This window comes from Phalacrocorax carbo, chromosome 9 (assembly GCF_963921805.1).
Source record: "Phalacrocorax carbo chromosome 9, bPhaCar2.1, whole genome shotgun sequence".
NCBI classification, from domain to species: domain Eukaryota; kingdom Metazoa; phylum Chordata; class Aves; order Suliformes; family Phalacrocoracidae; genus Phalacrocorax; species Phalacrocorax carbo.
Genome location: NC_087521.1, coordinates 34,759,642 through 34,783,997, shown reverse-complemented (window position 1 = coordinate 34,783,997; position 24,356 = coordinate 34,759,642). Strand labels below are relative to the sequence as shown.

Genomic DNA, 24,356 nt, shown 5'->3' with positions numbered 1-24,356 from the left:
ACACGAAGGGCTGGAGGGAGTTTTCATTCATTACTCCTCCATTTTGGACTACCGCAGCATTCACCCACAGAGCCATGCTGTACCAGCAGATTCCCCATCCCTGCTGGCAGCCCCAAAACTTCTCTGTTTGCCTTTTCCCCACCCTGGCCTGGTTTATCTTGTGCTTCGACACAGGGAAGCAGATACAAGATTAAAGTGATTGGTAATTTCATGTCATCTTTTTCCTTTCCTCATCGTGCTGCAGAAAAGCCCGGGCCAACGCAGCCTGACGAGGGCTCCTGCCAGACGTCAGCGCCTTGCAGGTCACGCTCATGTCGGTGCGGTCACGGCTCCGACCGCAGCGCAGACACCGGCTGCCCCTTGAAACTGCCTGGCAATACAGAAGAGCAAACGTTAAGCGCGAAAGGGCTACAAAGGGCCTCCCCTGGAGCACGCAGGCACAGCCTGCTTTCCGTCTGGTGACTCTGGGTGCTGAGAAGTGACAGGTCAGCTGCAAGATGTCCATGGGTGTACGAGCACAGCCACACGCAGCCCGCCCAGTCCCCCTTCCCTCCACGCTGCCCCTGGGCAAAGCTTTGGCTACAACGCTCCTCAGGAGTCTGGGATCTGTACTTTTTCTTTTTTTCCTTCCCCTGAATCTCAGCAGAATCTGCTTCCTGGGAGGGCAGCAGGGAGGCGGTGGCTTTGAGACAGCCTCCCCAGCCTGCAGGAACAGTGCAGCAAAGGCTGAGCTCATTGCTGTGCACAGTACCTGGTGGGGTGACCCCACCAAGACAAAGCACAAAGACTTCAGCTTCAAGGTCTCTTGTCACACCTGCATCACACCTGCTGTTGGGACAGATTTGTTCAGGTAATTTGAACATTTGGCCAGAAACAAAGTATTCCCACAGTAAAGTGCAATGAGGCATCTGGAATGGCTTAAGTGTACAAGGGGACTATAAGGCCACGTGAACCTTGATGCCTGCAACAGCCATGCCAAAGCAGCCACTGCTTCCCACCTTCCCTGCCCCAACGATATTTACTGTTGGTTTCTCTGGCACCAAGGACCAGTAAGAAGAAGGTGACACCAGATCTTGAGGTTTTTTTGCTGCCCAACCAACAAAGGGGGACTCAGTAGGGGACAACAGCAACTACTGCCTGAGAAGAACAACCCAACACCTCATCACAGCCTTGGAGCACCTGCTAATGCCAAAACAACCCCCACCCACGGAGACAGAGGTTGTGCCGCTTCCTTGTGCGATGCCCTCGCCTCCAAGTCACCAAGGACGCTACCACTCCACGGGATAATACTGTGCTTTAATATTTTAGAGACAATGGACTTTTACGTGGTACAACAGCAGGCTGTATGTACTATACATATATACACACTGGTGTAGTTAAAGCTTGTGTATGTGAACGATACTGATGTTCCAAAAAATGCACCAAGTCTTACAACAGCAAAAATGGGAACAAAATCCAAGGCCACAAGTATAGAGAGGTATGTTTTAAGGACTACAGGTCATACAGAAATAAAAAAAACAGTGGTGGTGCAATACGAACTTTATCCTGAATAGAGATAAGTGGTTAAAACGCAACTTTTCGTTACCTCAGGAGCAAGACAGTGTTTTACAGAGACTTAATTTCCAAACTAAAGCGAGCAAAGAGAAATGTACTAGTGTGTGCCCCTTTGGTCCTCAAATTCTCCTTTCAGTTGTTGAGCTAAAGAAAGAGAGTTTTACTCTGAGCTTCAGGCAAGAAAGATTTAAGGCTTTTCAGCTGGATACACATATGGAACTGAAAAGTGGCAATATCTGCTCTCAATCATTGGCGGAAAACAAATGCCATAGGGTCAGTGTATTTTATAAATGTGCAACACAAACCTTGTGTACACTAGCAGACAAACACCTGTACAGCACCTAACTATACAGAATCCAGGACAGAGGGTATTATAAAGGATTTTTCCAATAAAGCTGTAAAGGTCATCGAGGTAAAATTAGCGTAATTAAACACATGAAGTTGTTGTTCTTGAAAGTTCCTTAGGCCCAATGGAAATTTGACCAGCCTTGATTTTCCTTTTGTTTCCAACACGGGTTGAAGCAAGAGACAGGAATGTTGGTAAGATCGGGCTTGCCAGGCCAGGAACTGCCTTTTAGGTTAGCGTACAGAACATCTTGGATTCATATTCAGCAGAGCAGATATGACTATGGGAACCTGCATTGTGGGCATCTGACATCCTGGCTGACATTTTGGTTTTTAAGTTTTCCCTCCTGTGCTCAGTTTCAGAAGGGTGGTTTTCATTTGCGCCTCATGTTTTCCCAATTAAGAGTTACAAAACACCCATTAAAATTGTCACAAAGTATAAGAAGTTCAGCCAAGTCCAGCTGACTGAAACTTTGTACCAATGCTGCCACATACAGATGTTGCCACATACAAAGAAAAATGTGGTTTAATTCATTTTGATGGCCCTGGAAATGCTTTTCTCAATTGCTCTTGCAAAATAAATTGTTGTCATTTCAGGTTACTTTGCCCTGAAATGACCTGCCATCAGGCAGGAGAGGTACAATGTGCTGTGTTCAGGATTTCTGTGCTCACCTTTGGTCCAACATTGATGAGATGCAAATTTTGAAATACTTGAAAAGAAATCTTCATTTTCCCATTATCAGACTAGATTTAGGTTCTCAGTCTAAACCTCAGAAGTCCAAGAAGGAAAGCTCAAGGTATAAATATCATTAAAACCTCTTTGGATATCTTAGCACTTTGCAGATAGACTCTGGGTTTTTTTTCCTCCGCTCTGTTAAAGTTTGCTTTAAAATAGTAAGAAACTTACAGTTAAAGTGGTCAGAAATTCTGAGGCACAGACGAAAAAGGTGCATAAAACCCTTTATATCGAGATAAGGCTGTGCCCCAAATAATTTAGATGTTAGTTTCCTGCATGTTAAGAGGCCAGGAAAAATGTGTTTTAAATTTCACAAGCAAAATAATAAAACCCCACACAAAAAAAGGAGGGTTAATACTAGCAAGAACATAAAACACCACCAGAGGTAACATCTCAAAGAGGTATAACATACATATCCAGATACTGAAACAGCCACTGCAGGACTTGTAATAAAATATAGTCAGAGATAATTCAGAACCAGAGGTACGGTATTTGCAGTGTAAGTGGTCCTACAAGGATCCACAGCCTTTCAATTGTTTCCCATGCCGCTCCATATTTAATCTAAATAAACCTAACTATTTCATAAATACCCATTTAACTCCTAAGCCCCGCTTGTCTCCTAACAGCAGTATATTCTGCGTTGTAGATGGAAAAACATTTCCTAAACCCCTGTTTGTAGCTTGTAATTCTGTGACATCAGCATCATTGGACATCCAGGAGGAGCCTACCTTATCATTACATTTTTCATTTGCCATCAGAAGTCTTTTACTGCACAAAGACTATGACAACAATTCACAACGATTTAGTTTAAAAGTGAGATGTAGGAACAAGTAAGAACAGACAGTGACACTGGACAGAACAATCTCCAGACTGCATTTAGAGAATGACACAGTTTCAGCTCCTGATGAGTGTCAAGAACTCCTCGCGGGTCTTTGGATCTTCCCGGAATACCCCCAACATTGTGCTGGTTACTGTTTTACTGTTCATTTTCTGTACCCCACGCATTACCATACACATATGCCTGGAAGAAACAAGAGGGGGGGTCAATAAATCAGGCATACTCAAAAGAAAGAAGTAATCCCACAGAGATGTTTCTTACACGGTCACATTAAATCCTGGGGAAGTGACAAAACCTCCATATCCAGAATGGACATCTGTCAGTAGTGCCTCAGCTGTCCTCTACAGAAAAGGGTCAAATTCCCAGCCCCCCCCCCACCTTCTCTCCTCTCACCCCAGGAAAATCCCACCTTTCCAAGGTGTATTCTGATCACGGGGACATGCCTGTTGCTAGTCCCAAGCTCTGCCCTACCTGAGGAAGCAGAAGGTGCGCCAAGGCGGAGCACCGACCCAGTACAACTGGGACAAGCTGACCACACTGCCAGTTGCCACATCTCTGCAGCGGATAAGGTAGGCCCCCACTTTAAATGGCTCCAGCCCACCACACCATTTCACTGAACAGGCAAGGATGGCTCCTGCCTGCACTCTGCATCATAAACAAGCATGGCACACAGCTACCACAGCCAAAGAGGCAGCACACAACAGCTCCGCAGCACGCAGCCGGAATCACACGCGGCCCATACGCTACCACGGAACAGCTCAGGATAACTTACGTAGCTTCAATAACCACTCCAACTCCAGCGGGCTGTAAGGCTTCTGTGATGGCTATTGCAATTTGTTTGGTAAGGCGCTCCTGGACTGGAAGAACAACAGGGAGTTCAGACACAGCGTTAAATCTGACTAGCATCAACGCACCGTCACTGTCTGGACAGCAACATTGCATCCTCGCTTCCAGGCACGCCTGGTCCCCACCAACACACACTCAAGTACTGCTCTTCCTAAACAAATTTTATTAGTACCTAATCCTATCTTATGTTTTGTATCCTGGAACAGACCTTTTATTTGCCTTTTTTAATATCGGGAGTCATTTTGCATTATACCTTCGCAGGAATTGCATTACCATGATTTGTTACAACAGCTCTTACATTTCCATTATGCAGTTAGATTTTCTTGCTTCTCTTTTCTCTTTCTGTTTTAATATATTTGTTCACTGGCTTTGCTGCTGTGCTATTCCTTCCCTACACAGGATTTCTCTTTTTAAGGAAAGGAAATGGAGATTTAAAAAATGAGGAAATTAAAGAGAGTCTATTGTCCTGCAAAGCTTCACTTCCTGCAGGTCTGGCACCCTCTGTTCACCAGACTGACACCTAACGGTCACTAAGACTTCTGTCACCAAGAAAAGGCCAAATTTAATTGCAGGACAAGGAGAGCAGGCTGAGCCCAACCCAAGGTCTCAGATCCTGCAGCAGGCAGTCAGTCTGTAACATGGCAGCTCTCGCTTCGTCTCTTCAGACAAGAATTCTTGAAGGCATCTCAAATTTTCTGTAGGAGAGCTCAACTCCAGCAGCACCCAACTAGTTATTCATTCCTGGCAGCTGTATCTTGTAACACATTTATCCTCTGAATCAGTTACTGCCTACACCTATTTTCACAGGCAGATTTTACCCCTCACTGGAAACACAGAGGCTAAGATAACAGAGGAGAAACACCTGTTCAAGAACACAGTGGTTTTCTCCACACTCAGGTCTGCACAGCTATAGTCCACCTACAATTACCAGTACCCTGAGCTGGCTAGCAAAGGACTGCACACACCAAAACCAAAAATGCAGCTGTTTACCTTGTAATCTTCTACTGTATATTTCCACGATCCTAAAGGAGAAAGGAAAAAGACAATATTATACATATTCCTATCTAACCATTGTCTGATCTTCACAATTAACTCGACACTATCAAAGACACGACTGTACGGCCCCACGTCCTCCTGGAAATCTACACGACACCATGCTGCTGCTCAGCCCCTGCCTGGCATTGCTCTAGGACTTCCCTTGGCACATCACTGTGTTTAGTGACAGGTTTCCCCTACCTGCCACCCCCTGAGATTATTTCAGGGCAAACCTGTCACTTCTCCTTAGGGTTTCCTCTGTTACTTTTGAATTACTTGTACCACCACCTGCCTCCATCACACAGTTGCAAGGGAATCCGTGCCCAAAGACCCCCTGAAAGCTAATCCTTGACCTGAGGTCAGACCACCTCCTTTTGCTGCAATCTAAACCAAATGCTGTTTTAAGGACAGTTCAGATATTGGGATTCCCAGGAGGCTACTGAAATTAAGAAGGAGATGTTTTGGATTCTTGCATTTAACCACAGATTTAACTAAGAGCAATGAAACAGAATTGCTTTTATTTAAAACAGATACTCTTCACCCATATATCACACTCTTCTTCACATTTCAGTGCAGGGATCACCTCAGTGCTCTTCTTGAGCACAACTTCAAGTTTAAGCCACTTGTGGGGCAATGCAAGCAATACTACCATCATTCATAACCACAGTACTACAACCCTCACATTTAAGAGAAGTCTTATAACTGCTCTGTAACACAATGGGTTATTCCCGCCAACCTCAAATGCTTAATTACACGCCAAGTGGCCGTGTAAAGAAGTTGCTATAGAAAGCTTCAGTACCCCTCTGGTCAGACTAGACAAAAAACAGACACTGGCTGGCAGCCTGAGGCTTTAGTTTTCAGGCATGTTTCTCGTAACAAGACTTGCCTGCTGTTTTGGAGAGAGAATTATATGCAGAAACTCCCCTCCGGAAATTAAATGGTCATGTTATAGCTATGCTAAACAAAGCAACATATTTAGATTAAGCGTATGGATAGTAAACAAGCTGACGCTCAGGTATTTTTTCCACTGGTAGTGCATATAAGAAGTCCTATAAGCAGGTTTATGTAAAACCAGTTATCTGCATTAGCATTTTCAAGGCTGAGCCTAAAATCCAAAGAAAGATGTTTGTTTACTGAATACAGGTCATCCACAACTACAGAAACTCACCACGTTAGACTAATCCTATTACGAAAGATTAGGCCTACAGTACCAACGGCCTCACAAATCTTGTTTGAACACTGGTTGCATTATGCAGGGCACGAAATGGAAGTGCTGTTTGGCCCACCAACCTCTTCCCGGTAAGCACTCAAAAGCAAGTGAGGACTGAGAACATTTTGTTACTCAGGAATCTAATCTTTTTGTTATTGCAATATACGGGAGTTTTACCCCAACTTGAAAAAGAGGTGAGATTTAACCTTCCAAGCACAGCACAGGAAGCCTGGCACAAATTCATGCACGTTTCTGTGCTGAGAATAAACAGTAGGAAAATTGTACACTTCTAGCACCGCATTGCCACTTGCGTTAGAAATCACCAATGCTAGTTCAGAGCTCCATTTTACATCTGCAATTCAGAGGTAACTAGAGACCAGAGCAAGCACAAATCAACTGATGCCTATTTCAAATGTGATCTTTAATCCCGCATTCAAGCCCTACAGAAATGAAACCAAGTGCTAAAGACAGTCTCTTCAGGAAGGATGTTTGCCTTCAGAAATCCAACTCAAAAAGACGCCCTCACCACTTAAAAAGATCCAGGCACACAAGCGCCAGCCAACATACGACACAAGCCACAAACTGCTGCACAGACGTCCCCAAGCACAAGCAGCTACAGGAGGTGAAGTCTTTCTCCCAGCAACTGCAGTGCTGTCGGCTCAGAACCTCATCCTACAATCTCAGCACTGAACAACAGCCACAGAAAACACATTCAAAGTAATTTAAATGTTGAACTGCCTGTTTCAGCCCCTTAATGAGAGCAAAGTCCACTCCTATAAGCACTGCTAGGAGATGTGAAGGTGGCCTCCCTGTAATATGACTTACATTAGCAAAGATGCGACCTCTAAGGGCCCTTCCATCTCCAAACCAAATTCACCGTTCCGTGCTCTGCTTGCACAACAGAGCTGACTGGCTTTAAAGCATTTTAGTGTCATATCCTACACATTTCTTACCCGCTAAGAAAATCCAGCGGGCATGCAGATTTACAAGGCTAATTCTCATTAGTATTATTGGAACTACAGCAAGATTAACAGATGTTATCAGGGAAAGTATAAGCAAAGCCTATGTGGTCTTTCTGAACTACAGCCAATTTTTTTTTATTCATTTCTCAAAAGACACCCTTCTGCTCTGGTCCCCTGTAATCTGCTTATTGAAGGGATCTACCATCCCCTTCCTCACCAGAACTAGAAAGCAACACTTGATAACAAGACTCAGTGCAACAACTGATCCAAGGGCACTTGCTGTGGAAAAAGCTGTTTTACATAACAAATGGATTTCTCAAATGTATAACTGCTTTGTTTCTTAGGCTGAACCTTATCTATAAAATCTACCCCATGGGTCTCAGCAGGTCTGAGTGAAAGAAAGAAATGCCAAATTCATCTAAAGAGTCAGCTAACAGACGAAAATTTTAGATTCCATTTCTATCCATAGAACGTGTTCATTTACAGTTTGGAAGTTTGGGATTTTTGTTCTTATCGGTCAATATACACACAAGTAGTATATAGCTAGAGATCCCCACTGGTTTTTGTGGCTTGCCTTAGAATGCAGCCAAATTCTCGTGTTCTCTCTTCTGTGCTCCCTGCAGACACCAATGCCTTGGATGAACATACAAAAGCGTTACAGCTCTACTACAGCCAACTGATGTGAATTAACACAGAACTCTGAGACTTATCTCTCCACAAACAACATAATGCTGAGGATTGGTCTAAATCCAGGACACAAAGTGGGCTGAGCTTTAGAGGGGACCAGAGTAGAAAGATTAGCACAGTTAGCACAGCTTGGAATCCTTTTTACAAATTAGGATCACTTTCATTACGTGAACACTTACCTAGCAAGCTTGCTGAGGCCAAGTACTTGTTTGTTAGGAAGATAGCCAATATGTACCTAGACAGAGAACAAACCATTAACAGAATCAAAACCACACTTCCAAATGCATATGAAACTCATGCATAGAGAATGAGATGTGCATTTGCCCCAGAACTAACTCTGGAACAATCCAGAAGTCCTAGCATGTGGGAGGAACATGCTACCATGCAAGCCTGAAAAATTGTGGAGCTAACAGAGGCTGTAAATGCCTGGTGAGGTCAGTGTCCTGAATAGGTAAGTTTTCTGAGGGGGAGAAAAATCACAACTCTTCAAGAGTCAAGGCTTATGTTCCAAGTCTCAGGAATGCTACAGAATTTTACTACATTTGGGTACAAAAAGCAGTCTATTACTCAGCACAGTGCTGTTCATCTAAAATAAACATGCTTTTCCTTCAAGACCTAAAATGGATTTAGGGAGCGGGAGGGAGGAGGACTGTACTTTACCCAGTGAAAGTTCTGACAGCAAGAAATACTAAACCACCAAAATCAGGCTGCACTTACTGACTTTTTTCCCCTGCTTTGGTAGTACCATAGATCACTGTATGATTAAGTCAACTTCCATCCTGCTCAGATATGGATTTGCTGAACATTTATACCAAACAGGTAGTAGAATTAAGTTGGAATAAGTTCTTGAGAAGAATAGTACTCGGATACGAAGGTAGGGGAAAAGCCATATAGCTTCTTGTTTTAGAAAACAACATAGGCTACGGAATTCAAATAGTTTTACAGTTATAACAGATTATAAGCCAGCATTTGTGTCACTGTACCAGAGACTTGAAAAATTAGCCAAGATACAGCAGGGGAGTGTCAGTGTAGGATTCTGTCTTAGTGCTTTGCCTAGAGGCCCCACCTCAGAATCCTGTATCGCTGTACCTGCAATTAGAGGTACCACAGTGCACCTAATTACCTGGCTAACTTGCTCATTCCTATCACTTCTGTTGGGTAATCAACTCACTGACACCTGAAAAGACATGAAACATTTCAGATAAAGTAAGAGACATAACTTAGAAATAAGTGTTGAATCCTGTTCCCCATATTTTTGTGAATTTCTTAATTTCGTATAAGATAGAACTGCAAATATAAGACCTACTGGTCAGTATTTGCAGCCTGTTTGATGTACCCAACAGGAGAATGGTTAGTCTGAGAATATTTAGAGGCATACCAAGTCATTTAGCAGACCATTATACGAGCAGGGCCAATTCGGTGTTTGCAAGGAGATTTCTCCAAACCACACAGGCTAAACAGCTAGATGTAAAAAGAATGCATATATTGCCACAGGAGTAACGATGAGAATATACATAGGACGTGTAACCAAGAATAACAGGCAAAAACGGAAAGCTTGTACAGAAGAAGTTACCTTGTCTTCCAGTACAAAATACTAGCAGTAAGAAAAGAAAGCAGATGAAATTGAGTTGACTCAACTAAATAAACAGCTGGTTTCTGCTCGGGTATTTTATTTTTGGGAGACAGTTTACTTGGATCATATGTGGTACTGATCAAATTTTATAGACAACAAAAGCACTTGCTACCCTCTGGCCTGTGAATACTTTATGGCAGAACAGATGGATCAGAATAAGCTCCCTCCTTCTGTGCTGACATGGGAGTGAAGGGGCTGAGATGTGCAGAAGGGACTACCCACTCTGAACGTGTCGTCACGTTTACAGCAGTTAATTTGAGACTTTTTATTTTATTTTTAAAGTTGTCGGCATCACAATTTCAACACCGTCTGAAACACCAGCCCCTTTCATGGGAGTCCCAACCCAAGCAGCCTCCTGCTAGTTACTTTTGACCACCCCCTCCCTGACTGAGCTTGCCTATTTACGACAGGGCTGCTAATCAGAAGTTTGCTCCTCTCACAAGGGGTTCCTGAGATGAACCTGCACTAGATAGCTCTGAGCCAGAAGCTAAATCCGTGACAGAGCCAGCGTGCAGGGTGAGCTGGTTTAATATCAAGATGTCTGCCCTCAAGGCTTGCTGCTGCTTCACGAAGAAGAGCTTTGATATGAAATGTCAGAAACCATTAGATTACTTAGACTAGGAAAGGTTGAGCATTGTATTTTAGAAGCTTAAATCCAAATAAAACTCACATTAAGGAGGTCTTCCTTATTTATAGTCTGAAGAATAGCTTTTAGAATCATAGCCATAAGCAGTAAATACTTAAAGTTTTAAAAGCTTTGTAGTTACAGCTACAAAGTCTTTTACATGTACTTTAGGTCTTTTATCATGTATTCCCACATTTGTTCTGTGAGGAAGAGTTACCTTTCCAACAAATGGAACGAGGTGATGCTCACACAATGAGAACATGTCTATGTCCTTCACAATTACCATCTCATCATGATCTTCATCAAAGATGGCGTCATTCAGAACATCTGAAATTAAACATTCGCATTAAAAAAAATAAATGCATGAGCATGGAAGGTTCTTCCAGCCAATATCTGAGACAGCTCGTAGCAGGAGCACAGCACTCTCAGAACTACAGTTTTTAGGGTTAAGATACGGGAGGAAATTAAGGAGTAACATCACAAGTACACTTTGGTTTTCATAGGATCACGCAACTGCCACGGTGCTACGTCAGACTACCTACGTGCTACACCAGAAGTCAGCCTATAGTGTTTTATGTAAATAAAAGTTCGAGCTCAGGTTAGAACAAGCCTAGTCTTTGCAGAATTACTGACTTCTCAAGAGCAGTTAAGACTGCAGCTGATAAAGCCAGTGCTGAGGAGGAAAGCACATCTCAAAGTGGGCTTCCATTAGTGCTTCCACATACCACAAGCAAAGCTGAGCCTGAGGTTTGGGAAAAGCTACGCCATCACAGCTATTTGTTCAAACGCTTCAGCACCAGCATCACTATCTTCAAGGAAGCTTTGCACGCAAATAAGGTACTCTTATTTCATCCTGAAGCACACCAGCCAGCAGCTGTTCAGGCACACACACAAGTCGAAGAGACAGATCTGTATCCAGAGATCAGGGAGAGATTTGCTGTCCTGAACTGAAAGCAGGCATGCGTATGCACACTCGGCCTGATTCTGCACCCCAGAGTTCACAGATAATTGAGGTGGAGAAACCCACAAAGACAGAAGGAATAAGAGACAGCTCAGTAAGAAAGGGAACACACAACATGACACTTTGCTAGTCTCAGAGCTCAGCAGAACAGACCCTCAGTTGATTTTCCAGATTTAGCAATCTCCTGACAAGTCCCCAGGCAACCCTGACACAGGTTACAGCAAATCACTGTAGCCTCCCCAAAGATTGCAGGCAGCTGGACCCATGCTTGGAGAGGTTAAAAGTAGAACACTCTCAGGTTAAGAGAGCAAGCCTTTTGAAGGGCAAGACAGAAAAGCTGTATAGCATAGAGAAATTAGAGAGGGACTAGCAAGAGAGCGCTAGCTGTACAGAAGGACTGATAATCAGCCCAAGGAAATGTGCAAACAGGTCAACTTGAAACCGCACTAACTACTTGGAGTTACTTCCAGGAGCCAGAGTCACATACACCACGGCCAGAGAGGGAACCAGGGTGCTCAAGGACTGCCCTGCTTCATCCACGGCGGAGTTTAGCACCTGCAGTGTTACACAAATCTAATAGTTGTGTCTGCTCTACTTGCCTTTATGCCTTCCCCTGACATGCACGTACACCTAATGGCCACCATCTGTTGTCGATAACGTATCATCACCATGGAGCATTTTAATTTCCTGCTTGCTATCAGCACTACACAGGTAACCCTGGAAACTGTGCGCAAGATGTTCTGCCTGCGACGCACGTTCCTTCCCGAGAAGGCAACCTGCAAGACAGCGAGGCTGAACCCCAGAAGGCTTTTGATCAGGTCAGAGAGCAGGAGTAGGGGGCAAGAAAGAGGCCAGGAAAGAACTCTGTAAAGGCACATAATTTTGTTCTTCAAATTTCAGAGTCTAGTTTACTCCGAACACTGCTGGGGAGGATTTTGATTACATGGGGAGCACCATGCAGTCATATAACTATGAATTCAGCCAGGAATAACCAGAATCCAAAACAAAGCAGGCTCAGAGGAGAGGGAAGGGAAGACAGAGCAGCCGTCTGGGTTCTTCGCTCCCTCCCGCAGCACTCTGCAGATGTGCCATTTCTACAGCAGAAAGGCAAACAGTGGTTTCACAAAACCTGCTACTATGCCCAGCATTATTAAAACAAAATCCAAACAGATCCACGAAGCATCTCCAGAGTAACTGCTGCTGTTATTAGACCACCAGCTTGGCTCATACCAGCCTTGCCAGGAGCATATCAGAGCCTGATGTTAGATAGGGATTTACGTCAGCACACTCGCAAAGCAGACTGTTCAGATCAAAAATGGCCACGTTCTCATTAAAAGTCATGGTAATGTGCAACACAGCGTAAGGCCAAAGCTACAACAGAAGGTACTTTGGGTGTGAAGTCTCATATATATGTACATATATATGCATATACACACTGATTTATGTACAAATAAATATTAATAGATCCTTACAAACATTATCTAAGGAACCAAACTCTATTACTGGCATCTTGAAGAGCTATGTTGCATCATGGAGACAGCTGTTCGCCCTATTTTAAAGCTGGGGGAAAAAGAAGGTTAAGTGACCTGTGAAGTACCACACAGGCAACTTCAGGAACAAAATGCATCCTTCTCATGGCTAATCAAACAGGAACACAAAGGTCATCCATCCTTCTTGCGTATCCCCTCTTAGGCTACAGGCCAGAGTCACAACAGCTTGGGCAATGCCCCCTCACAGCCAAGGGAGTTTTAGAGGTCTGTAAACAAGATGATCTGTGTGTTAAGAATATAACCACAGAGCTGTGGGATGCTTCACACTTCTCATTTATACAGGTCTTCCTAATTTTGCACCTTAGCTTTATTTAATGTTAGCAGCAAGTTGCAGCCAGAATACGACGATACCTGTTCTGCAGTTGTGCCTGCAGCATGGTGTGCTGACTTTAGGTCAGCACCAGTTATTCCTTAAGAACGAGGACCATAGCCCTATAGGAAGAAACCAGCTTAGTTTTAGCCCCTCCAATAACTCCTTCACAAATGCCAGAAGATACATGGAAACAAAGATAAAACACAATGTGAGACCAAAGGCCACTACCCGAGTAAATGGCCACGGTGTTAAGAGAGCCCCAGTCACCCCTGTCCTGCTCCAGTCCCTCCTGATCACACTTCACAAGCCTGTTGTCCTGAAAATAACCATAGCTTGAAGCCTGCCTATCCCTATACCTCCCTCTGAAATCCAAGCCTTGTGCTGACAAAAGAAGAGTTAGTTAAGAGTAGCTGCGACAAGATGCTGTGCTATGTCCCACCACAGCACTTGTTCCAGTAATTACACAGGAAATACTTGCTTGGCAGAGACTCAAACGCTTTGTGCGGGGAGGCAACACAATTTTATCTAACTTTGTCTGCCTTTTTCAAACAGGGCCCTCACAAGCTCACCTGCATCCTGCAGCACGCGTTCTGGAGAGCTTAACAGAGCTGAAAGGACAGAAGGGGAAACAGGGCTTCAGATTAACCAGGCCAGAAGCAAAGCTAGGGATGAATTCATGCCTCTTTTCCTCCTCTTTCTTTCTACCTACTAGGCCATGCTTCCCCTTTTCCTAGCTTGTTTTCAGTTTCCTCATTTGGAGGCCCCAAAGCATTTACTCTCATCACTCAGGGCAAGATCTAAGAGTCATGTTGTCCCTCCCCAGGCCTGTCCTAGTTCACACAGAGCAACGTGGCTGTTGCACTGGCTCAGCTCTAAAATACCCACCTGCCCTTCCAATGCAATTGCATCTTTTCCATCCCTTCTTCTTGCACCACCAGGATCTTCAAAGCAAAAGCATAGAAGTCAACAGGCCTTTTAGAGGGGAGGAAGGCTAGAAGTAAATATTGCTAGCTTGGTTTCCTGACAAAGCAAGGCACCCGCAGCTCAGATGGGCTCCTCCTCAACAGGCTACTTCTCCTTAACACAAAAATTAAATTCTTCCTCTCAAACGAAGCAACACTTTTACTCCCCCCAAGTATCACCTACGTAATCAACCACGTCAGCAGGATAGGACTAGCATTTCCTCTGCTAGCAAGAGGATGGGCATATCATACATCATCCCTTGGCCTCTCAGATCATACCTCCCCTCACTCTGCTTTCATTAGTCACAACTGTGCTCAAGTGCTGCCACCAAGCACTGTCTGTAAGCCAAAGGAGACAGCAATCAACACCCTTTTCCTTCTCCACTACCCCAGGAAAGCTAAGCGAATTTAGTAAAGTCCTTAAGCTTAGACACATCATGTTAATGAAAAGCTAAGATTTGAATTAAAAATATATGGCTGGGAGGAGGGGAACAAGAACAAACATTATATGCACAGTCAGAACACTCTCTAGATTATTCCAGCTGTTTTTTCCTTCAGCCCAGAGTTCAAGTCCTGTTGTAGAAACTCCAGTGGGCTGTTAAAGATGAACAGTCACCTCTGGTGCAAGTTAACTCCTGAAACAGAACAGAATTAATTTTTGCCTTTATCTTCAAGAAGATTTGATAAAAGCAAAAAAAAAAAATCAGAATCGGATAAGATAGAAAGAGAAAGACCTTTCAGGATTTTGCATCGGAGCTAAGCAAAAAGACCTGTTGCTATAGAAACTATTTGCATGGCTTTAACGTGACATAGGAAAGCAAAAGCAGTGTTGGCAACCAAAGAAGCTAGAGCCCACCCAGCAGCTGGCTCAGCAGGTAAAAGGAATGGAGGATGGCAGCACTCCATCAGCTTCACAGCACTCCTGACGTCCCACTTTTACTACGCCCAGGAGACAGAAGACTGAAGTGATGGAGGTTGTTCTCACTATGAATTAAAGTACTTCCTCGTTGTGTTAAGCTGCCCCACTGCTCCACTTCAGAGGAGTCAGACTGAGGATTGATTGTTCTGTGTCAGGAGGATGAAGGCAGTCTCAGAGATACCCCGATACTGTTCCCTGAGCAGATCCAGCCTGGCAGAGACAAAAAGCACAAACTTCTCCCATTACACAGCTCGACTGTCCTCACTGACAGCCCCTGTGCTCCCCATGGTGACCCAGCCACAGTAGGCAGCCAAGGCCATCGAAGGAATGGGTTTAGGCCAAGAGATGCAGACATCCTACAAGGGTGGTGGGGCAAGTCACACCATACCAATACCATCAGTACAGTACAGGCTGAGGTCAGGTACCGTCTGCTCTCCCAGGAACACAGACTGGGTTACACCAAAACCAATGGCAGGGGACTCTGGATGAACTAGAAACAGGTCATGAACAGGATCAGGATACTCTGGAACAGCAGTGCCACAAGCCAGAGACCAAAGGCTAACCATATATTAATGTTGGCAGACACCTTTGACCATCTTTAAGGAAAATGTTCCTTGTCATCTGAACACAGATGTAATTCAGCTAACAGCTGAATATGGTAGGGAAACCGACTACAGGGTCAGAGTTAAATCTGGACAGAAATTGCAATAAAAAAATATTTTCAGATGCTGCTGGGTAAGCAGTAAAATGTAAAATCAAAATTGAAATTTTTTATTTATTCATGTGATGACACTACATGATAAGCATACTTAGAGAAAATATTCTAGACAAGAAATGAAAATTATTGCAGCCATTCAGGAATTTATTATGCATACACAGAAGAGAATCAGGCTACAAAAACATGCATATAAAGAGAGTTTGTAGTGACACAGAAAGTCTTGAAGAGTTCTAGGAAGAGACACAGCCTAAGAAACCACATTACTATGTAAACAGGCAAGAGTGAAAAAGCTACAGAGAAAGTTAAGCAAGCACTGTGTCACTTCCTTGCCATAACACACACTCCTAACAGGAACCAAAAGAAGCCTTAGACAAAGGAATTTACAAGTTTGACTAATATTCAAATTTCATCTCTTCCACACCAAAGGACTAGAAACAGATACTCAACTTTGGACAGGAACATTTGCTTCAGAAGCAAATCTTAATTCCTCAGTTACCAGAGAGAGGTGAACCAGATGTGTAATTTAAGGCACATGTCAAACAAAGAGGGAAGAAAAGCTTTATTGCTGTTCAACTAATTCTGGCCATCATTTGTACAGGTTTGTTTATTTTAGACAACTTTCCATGTCACAGTGAGACACTCAAGTCTATTCATAAGAGATCGGTTATTGCAGACTCTTAGATAAAGCTACGATTAGATCCTAGAATTTGTCCTCTGTCTGGAGGTTTATTAATGAGGGAAAGTGGGGTTATGGAGATGCTCATTAAAAGGTATCAGAATTTTCATTAACAGTTTAATGTCTCATGTCATACAATGTGCTGGAATTTCTTTCTGAAACTGAAACAAAGGAAAATCAGAGAAGATGAAACACCACTTTGGAAAAGCAAATATTAAAGGCTTCTGGTCTCTTCATGTTAAGATTCAAGAGGTTAAGACATTTCACAAATTCCCAAAAACCCAAAGTGGGCGTTACTTGAGCATTAATGGGCACGGAAGATCATCCTGCAAAGTCCTACACTCCTAGTTGCCAGCAGATGTTTCACTGCAGGCTGAGGCTTTCACCTTCAATGATGAAAGTTTCACTTTCATCTGAGGCTTCACTCATGTGGGGGTAGAGTTGGAAGAAACAAACCCCCAAGAGCCTTACCCTGAACAACCCTGTATCTCCCACCCTCTGGTTTACCAGAAACAAGCCACAGCTTCACAGTAATGCCAATGTTTAAGTCTTTATTATGTTAGACTATGAGGAGCTAATGAGACTAGACTAATGAGGAGCAGCTAAAGTCCCTGGGTTTGTTCAGCTGGAGCAGAGGAGGCCGAGGGCAGCCTCATGGCGCTCTGCAGCTCCCTCCCGAGGGGAGGGGGAGGGGCAGACATTGGTCTCTTCTCTGGTGACCAACACCAGGACCTGAGGGAATGGCAGGGAGATGTGCCAGGGGAGGGTTAGGCTGGGCATTAGGAAAAAGCTCTTCCCCCCGAGGGTGATGGAGCCCTGGAACAGGCTCCCCAGGGAGGCATCACGGCACCAAGGCTGGCGATATTCCAGAAGCACTTGGACAATTCCCTCAGAGACATGGTATGAATTTGGGGTGTCCTGTGCAGGGACAGGAGTTGGCCTCGATGATCCTTGCGGGTCCCTTCCAACTCAGGATGTTCTATGATTCTGTGACTATTGCATTTGCGATAAGAAAGAACTAGCAGGACCTCGTTTCCAGGAAAGGATGAAGTAACTCACCACCTCTCAGCAAAGGGCAGTGCTGCTGATCAAACAGCCTTGTTTGTTTAAGGCACCGCCTGTCTATTTTTACATAGCAATGCTTAGCACCTCTCATCCACAGCAAACGCAGTAGGCTTGGAAAAATTTATGAGCTTACACCATTGTTGTCATCTGCCAAAATACCAAATCCACACAGACAAGAAAATGAAGAAAAGACTATTAACGTTATGGTTTTTTACCCTTCACCATAGGAAATGCACATAAGACTACTGAGGAAGGAAAAGCAACATAAACACAGTTCAGCAGGCATTAATCTACTGTACGAGACCTAACTAGTTTGCTTTAAAATAAAAACTGCACAGTAGAGTCACTTGGCTTCCAGGCAAATAAAGCATACATACAGCCTTTCAAACCACAGAGGTTCAGAAAGCAAAGTTATCCCCTTCCAGTATTTCTGATTTCACTTCCCCGTTAAACATGCTGAAAGGACAGCTGAACCTGCCAACATCCTTGAAAGCCAACATACCTACCCGAAGACTCTCCCAGCCTTTATTCGTGACACAACTATTGCCATTCCCAGCCAGTACATTGTTTAATGAACATGCTATTTTGCTCAGAGTGCTTACAGATGATGAAACCAAGTTAACTTCCTACTGCAGATGCAGGCAGCTTTTCAACCCTGTGCCTAATGTTTCCTACAGGATTACATAATCAGAACCAACTCCTTTATGATTTACCTTTAAAAGCGGGCATCGCTGACACTCACTGGAACTGACATTGTTTCTGTAACTTATCAGTTAGCTCTGCTTAAGCCAGACTGAATCTGACATCTTCAGCTTCAGTTACAAGTTAGTACCGCCTGCGATCTTGTATTTCTCTTTATTCACTCATTTGCTGCATTTGCACACACTCACACTTCGTAGTATTTATAAATGGACTCACAGACAGCACCTCCGAGGATGACATTAAGCCTTTAGTGAAAGGAGGGACAGAACTCTCAAGGTTTAGTCTTTGTGTGGCAGGCAATTGCCTGAACCAACTGTAAAAAAAAATCTAAAGGCAACTGGCTATTAACAGCCCTGCTCACCTTTATTAACCAAGAGGACAAGTTACTATTTTGTCATACAATTTACTCCCAGAAGTACAAAGCTGATAGATCTGACCCTGGAACAGAACACATGTTCTTAGATGTTCATGCAGAAACACTGCATGAAATTGAAAAATAAAACTTTTGGTATCTTGTCTGCTCCACCAGGCTTACCGAAACGTGAGGGTTTTCTGTTGTAACGGCTGTTAGCCTACGCTGATGCCCAAGTGTGAACTGCTAGCATTTTTTCATCCGGTCCCCAGTGGATTTTATGTGAAATCACCAGAGGAATTCTTGCTACACCAACGAAAGTTTGGTGACTAGTACTATAGAAGTGAGAGCAATACACCCGAGTATTTTGTCAGAGGTTGAGGCCTTTAGTAGAGGCAGGATTAATAAGAGGAAAGCCATAATCTAGGAAGAACAGAAAGAGCCAGATTTAGACATTTGGCAAGTAAACTCTAGTAATGGCTCTGAAATACAATACCGACCAGCTGCAGAACACAGATAGCAAAGATGAATAAGGGGTAAAGCAGGAACACTGTTACTCTGCACTACCAAAAACAAGCTAGAAAGTACACACACAGTGGAAGCTGGAAAGCAGAATCAGCTTCTCTGCGACTCACATAAATCTGAATGGAGAGAAGGGACAGAATTTAGGTGTAATCTTCCCTACAACACTATGAAGTTAAGCTATGGAGAGTACAAAAATACAGATACAGTCAGGTGTCAAGAACATTAAACCTGAAGACCTCCTGCAGCGTACTTGCAACTTTACACTCTCCAGCTTTCACTGTATTTCATAATTCTGGAATATATCTATTACATCTTTTTTGTGTGTTCTGTACTGAAAATTGAAATGCCACCAGGAATCAGTTGCTTTTCTCCTGCCTACCTAAGGCAGATACTCAAGCAAACTCAGAAGGGTGACTTTAAAGCCTGTAGCTGTACTAACATTCACTACCTTGGTTTGTCCGACACTTTTCCAGCTGCACAGTCTGGCAACATTTCCACACACTGACAAGGGTTGTGAGTTCAGCTGAGGCCAGCTGAAGACAGGTGCCTGTTGCAACACACCTTGCTTCTAGCCCTGTGCCTGTACAATCACTACAACAGAGCTTTTACTTGAGAAGCCTTTTACAACAGCTGTAAGCCCATCTTCCCATATCTGTCTGCTATCTCCTGCCTGTTGGGGAATAAACTTGAACACACCTCTCATCTCACAGATTATTGCTTTAACCTCTGCCTATCCAAACAGTTCCACATAAGGAACTGCATAAGCTACAAAATGAGCCTGAGGAAACAAGAGATCAGGGCTGCTTTGTGTGATCTTTTTGATTTAAGGGTCTGGGTTTTTGTTTTTAAAAGCCAGTTCCCAGCCTGGCTAGCCAGGCAGCTGTATTAGTATAGCCAAGTGAACAGCACACCAGCAGAGATGAGTGGCAGGAACTGCAGTCCCACAGCTAGCTTTGTTCCCAAAGACTTTGTAGTTGTTGGCTCTGGGGTTCATGAAGCATTTAAACTCTCCTAAGTGGAAATTTCTTCCATATCAACTCCCCCAGACAACTCCTCATCCACTAGTCGTTTTACTAGCTGCTGTGGACTTATCTTTCAGCTACAGCTCTCCTCTGTCTGGCTAGTAAGAGTAGGAAGACTGGAAGCTGGGCATTGTGTAAGAAGAGGTGAGTAGCTAGAAGGTAAAAGGATTCCCCACCTTGACACAGGAAGGGATGTTAAGACCACAGCTTCATTTTATTTCCTAGAAATAAAAAAAAATCAGTCCAAGAGTACAGCACCTAGCAGTGACACTTTCAACTCCTGGATATAGTACAGGTCTCTCCCAGGTACGGATATTCTAGGGAAGGAACTATCCAGAACTACTCTGCTTAATGAAATGTATTGAGAGATTGGGACAGGCTGTTTGGGTCCCAGAGAGCCTACACTGGAGCAGAAAAAAAGCTATTAAAAAACCTTAAGGGAAGCAAGATAAAAAAAGGACATAAGACGGGCAGCAACCTCATCCAGGTTCAGTACAGAAATTCATGCTCAGAAGCTATCACTAAAAAGTCCTTCTGCTAGAGACTGGCAGGATGGCTCAGAGACCTCCTGTATTTAACAGCAGTAAAAAGACATGTGCAGTCACAGATGAGGGAAGTTATTTCCAGTAGACAAAGGATTATTCTGTGAGACCCTATAAAACCTCATCTTAAAGACACTGTGCAGCAGGACTAGAAGAGAGGAATGAGGATGGCCGCTGCAGCCCAGAGCCTATCTACAGATGTGAACATGAAAACCTGGTTTGATCTGAAAGGCAGAAAACACCAAGGCAGAAACAGTGTTCCTGGGGGAAGCAGGGACACAACATATCAGCACAGGAGTATCAGCTGGCCACGAGTAAGTTAACACTGGAAGTTATACGCCACCTGATTTTAGAAGAGCCAACAGTAGAGAAGTGAAAGAAAACTAAACAGGAAAGCCAATCTTCAAGTTGAAGCGCAGTGGACTTACTAAGCACTCCGACGTGTTAGCAGGCAGCTCCCCGATGCCAGCCGTCGGCACGGTTCAGCCTTTTCATTCAGCTGCAACACCCTGACGCAGTCCTGGGGCACTCGACACACCAGTGCTGTACTCCGGGGAGCAGACCAGGCTCAGGTCCTCTCTGATTCACATTCAGAGGTCCTTGCTGACAGCGTTCGCATCCCTTACGCAATAACAGGAACTTGCCTTTTACTGTAAGAAGCAGCAGAAGGGGGAATTCCCCGGCTTCCTAAGCCCCCCCTTTTTTTTTACTGTTTGTACTGGGAAAGTTTTTTTACACCGGTTTTCCTCTTCTCGGCCTAAGTTTTCAATCAGGATTTACCCTGCGCTTGAACCAAGAGACAACCTGGGAGTTGCTGGTGATGAAAAGAACAAACCCCACCCGGTTCCTCTCCTCCTGCCCTCAGAGAGGGCCGGCAGCCAGCAAGCGGGTGAGATGCTTGCCTGGGGCAGGATGTGAACCTGGGGTACCTCTTCGCACCAGCACTCGCTGCAGGGACCCCGAGACGGGGCAGGGATCCCCCCGACCGCCTCCTTTCTCCTTAAGCGTCATTTCTCGAGTTTCATTCCCACCTTTGGAAGACCTCACCTGACAAAAGCATCAGCAGAAGAGGACCTTTTCTGAGAAAACTCAAGCTACCTACATCTGCTAAGAGGAGCAAGCGTGGCTTCTGAACACAGCCGCACTCAGCTGGGGATGGAGGAAGGTACAGTCAACAAGTTCTTATGCCAGAGCCTGAAAAGTTTACACCAGCAGAGGGAAAGCAAAAGCACTTGCTCTGGTCACTGAAACAAGAAGCACAGAAGTTTATGGCAGAATGGGAAGTTTACCCACATGGAGTTTAAAAAAGAATTTAAATGGGGGGAAGGAGAGGACGGCGGGAGCCCGCGGCGCAGGTCTCCGAGCGCGTACAGCTGGTGGCGGGGGGCAGCGACGGGCGGCGCGGCGGCAGGGCTGCGGCGAAGCCCATTTTAAGAAATAAAGTAGGAAAAGGAGCACGACGGCCGGTGTGGCAGCAGCAGGCTCCAGCTCCGCCGGCCCGGAGCCCTCCCCGGGGTGATGCCCGCCCGCGGGGAGCGCTCCCTACCCGAGATGGTCTCCTGGTAGCCCTTGGTGAAGAACTGCATGGCGGTGGCCGCCCTCCAGGGCGTCTTCAGCAGCCCCTGCCGCTCGGGGTCCTCGCCCAGCGAGCGCAGGATGGCGGTGTAGGCGGCCGCCAGGCTGGGCAGGCTCAGCTCGTTGTCCTCCTCGCTGCGGGGCCGCTCGCCCCGCCAGCCCTCCCCGCTGCCGCCGCCGCCGCCGGGGGGGACGCGCGGCTTCTCGGTGCCCGCCGACGGCGAGGCGGAGGAGGACGAGGGCGGCGGCGGTCTCTCCTGCTGTGCGTACCCGTTACAGCTCCGCGCCGCCTCCATGGGCCCCCGCAGGGCCCGGCCGGCCCGCCGCCGTGCGGGCAGCGCGCTGTGGCGGAGCCCGGAGCCCTCAGCGCTGCCGCCCGCCTCAGCCCGCCGCCTCCCTCGGCGCTCCCGCCCGCCAGCCCGCCCGCCCGCTTTATACCGCCCGCGCCGCCGCCATTGGCCGCCGCCGCCGCGACGTCACCCTCTGTGTCATGAGCCGGCCGGTCTCAGCCCGCCGCGGCGGGGAATGGAGGGGGGATCCCCAGAGCTGGGCTGGGCTGGGCTTGGATGGGATAGCATGGCATGGCATGGCATGGGATAGCATGGCATGGGCTGGGCTTGGCTTGGCTGGGATGGCATGGCATGGCATGGGATAGCATGGCATGGGCTGGGCTTGGCTTGGCTGGGATGGCATGGCATGGGATAGCATGGCATGGGCTGGGCTTGGCTTGGCTGGGATGGCATGGCATGGGATAGCATGGCATGGGCTGGGCTTGGCTTGGCTGGGATGGCATGGCATGGCATGGCATGGCATGACATGGCATGGCATGGCATGGCATGACACGGCATGGGCTGGGCTTAGCTGGGACGGGATGGGGTGGGATGGGATGGGATAGGATGGCATGGCATGGGCTGGGCTTGGCTGGGGTAGCATGGCATGGTAGGGCATGGGCTTGGCTTGGCTTGGCTGGGATAGTATGGGGATGGAATGGCATGGCTATGGGCTGGGCTGGGCTGGGAAAGCATGGCATGGCATGGCATGGCATGGCATGGCATTGCATGGACTGGGCTGGGCTGGGCTTGGCTGGGCTTGGCTGGGCTGAGCTTGGCTTGGCTGGGATGGGACTACAGGAATTCAGCCCCCCCAGGCTACCATAGGGGAGCCGCCTTCCATCATGGGGAATGTCCATGGGGAACCCAGGCAAGCAGCAAGGCTGCTTTGGTACAACAAAGCAGGGTGGGGAGGGTCCCACTGGGATGGGGGTCCTTGCCCTGTGCAGCAGATCCCCGCATCACAGAATCACAGACTCAGAGAATGGTGGGGGTTAGGAGGGACCTCTGGAGACCATCTCATCCAACCCCCTGCTTGAGCAGGCACCCCCAGAGCAGGGGGCACAGGACAGCGTCCAGGCAGGGTTTGAATGTCTCCAGGGATCATTCTCCATTTCCTCTTAATCAAACTCTGAGAGCTGGTTCTTTTCCCACCAGGGTGATGCCGGCACATCCTGCTCAGTAGCTCCCTGGCGCTGCTGGAACACTATCATAACCATTCTGGGGTGCTTTGAGTCGCTGGCAGCGGGATGCATCCACCAGAAAGATGCCGGGTGTGGATTTATCCTCCTTCGTGACAATCCCTAGCGCTTAATCATGGCTGGGTTTTGGTCCCTTCAAGCCTACAAGCTCTGCAGACACCTTCCTGCCACATGGCTCACATGCCCCCATGTTTTCCTGGTCCCACCTCAGGCTCTGGAAATGCACCATCTCTGATGACAGAGACCAAATATTTTGGGGTCTCCATGGGGATCTGGCTGGGACGTCACCCCCGCCAGGGGTTTGAGCATCCTGCATCCTCCGCAGCTTGTCTTTGCCAACGGCGGCTGTCAGGCCTTTCTGCCCCGGCACCACGTACAGTTCAAACACTGTTGAAAAAATAAGTGCTGGGGTGGGTGGTTTGGAAGGGAGGTTCCCTCCAGCCAAAGCTATTCTGGGATTTTATGAGATAGA

At 46.0% G+C, this 24,356-nt stretch overlaps 1 protein-coding gene across 2 annotated transcripts; it reads right to left on the bottom strand.

Annotated features, from left to right (window-relative positions):
* On the bottom strand, positions 1 to 22,784 carry GCH1 (GTP cyclohydrolase 1). 2 transcript variants are annotated; one of them, XM_064461101.1, is made up of 6 exons: positions 22,325 to 22,784; positions 10,689 to 10,798; positions 8,393 to 8,448; positions 5,310 to 5,341; positions 4,246 to 4,330; positions 1 to 370 (listed from the first exon to the last, which is right to left on the bottom strand). In XM_064461101.1, exons 1-6 carry the CDS (start codon positions 22,647 to 22,649, stop codon positions 310 to 312), a joined length of 669 nt encoding a protein of 222 aa, XP_064317171.1. In that variant the 5' UTR covers positions 22,650 to 22,784; the 3' UTR covers positions 1 to 309. The 2 variants fall into 2 exon arrangements, with proteins under 2 accessions (XP_064317171.1, XP_064317170.1); XM_064461100.1 differs by lacking the exon at positions 1 to 370 and adding an exon at positions 1,276 to 3,656 and having other exon boundaries at positions 22,325 to 22,783.
* Between the last annotated feature and the right edge of the window lie 1,572 nt (positions 22,785 to 24,356).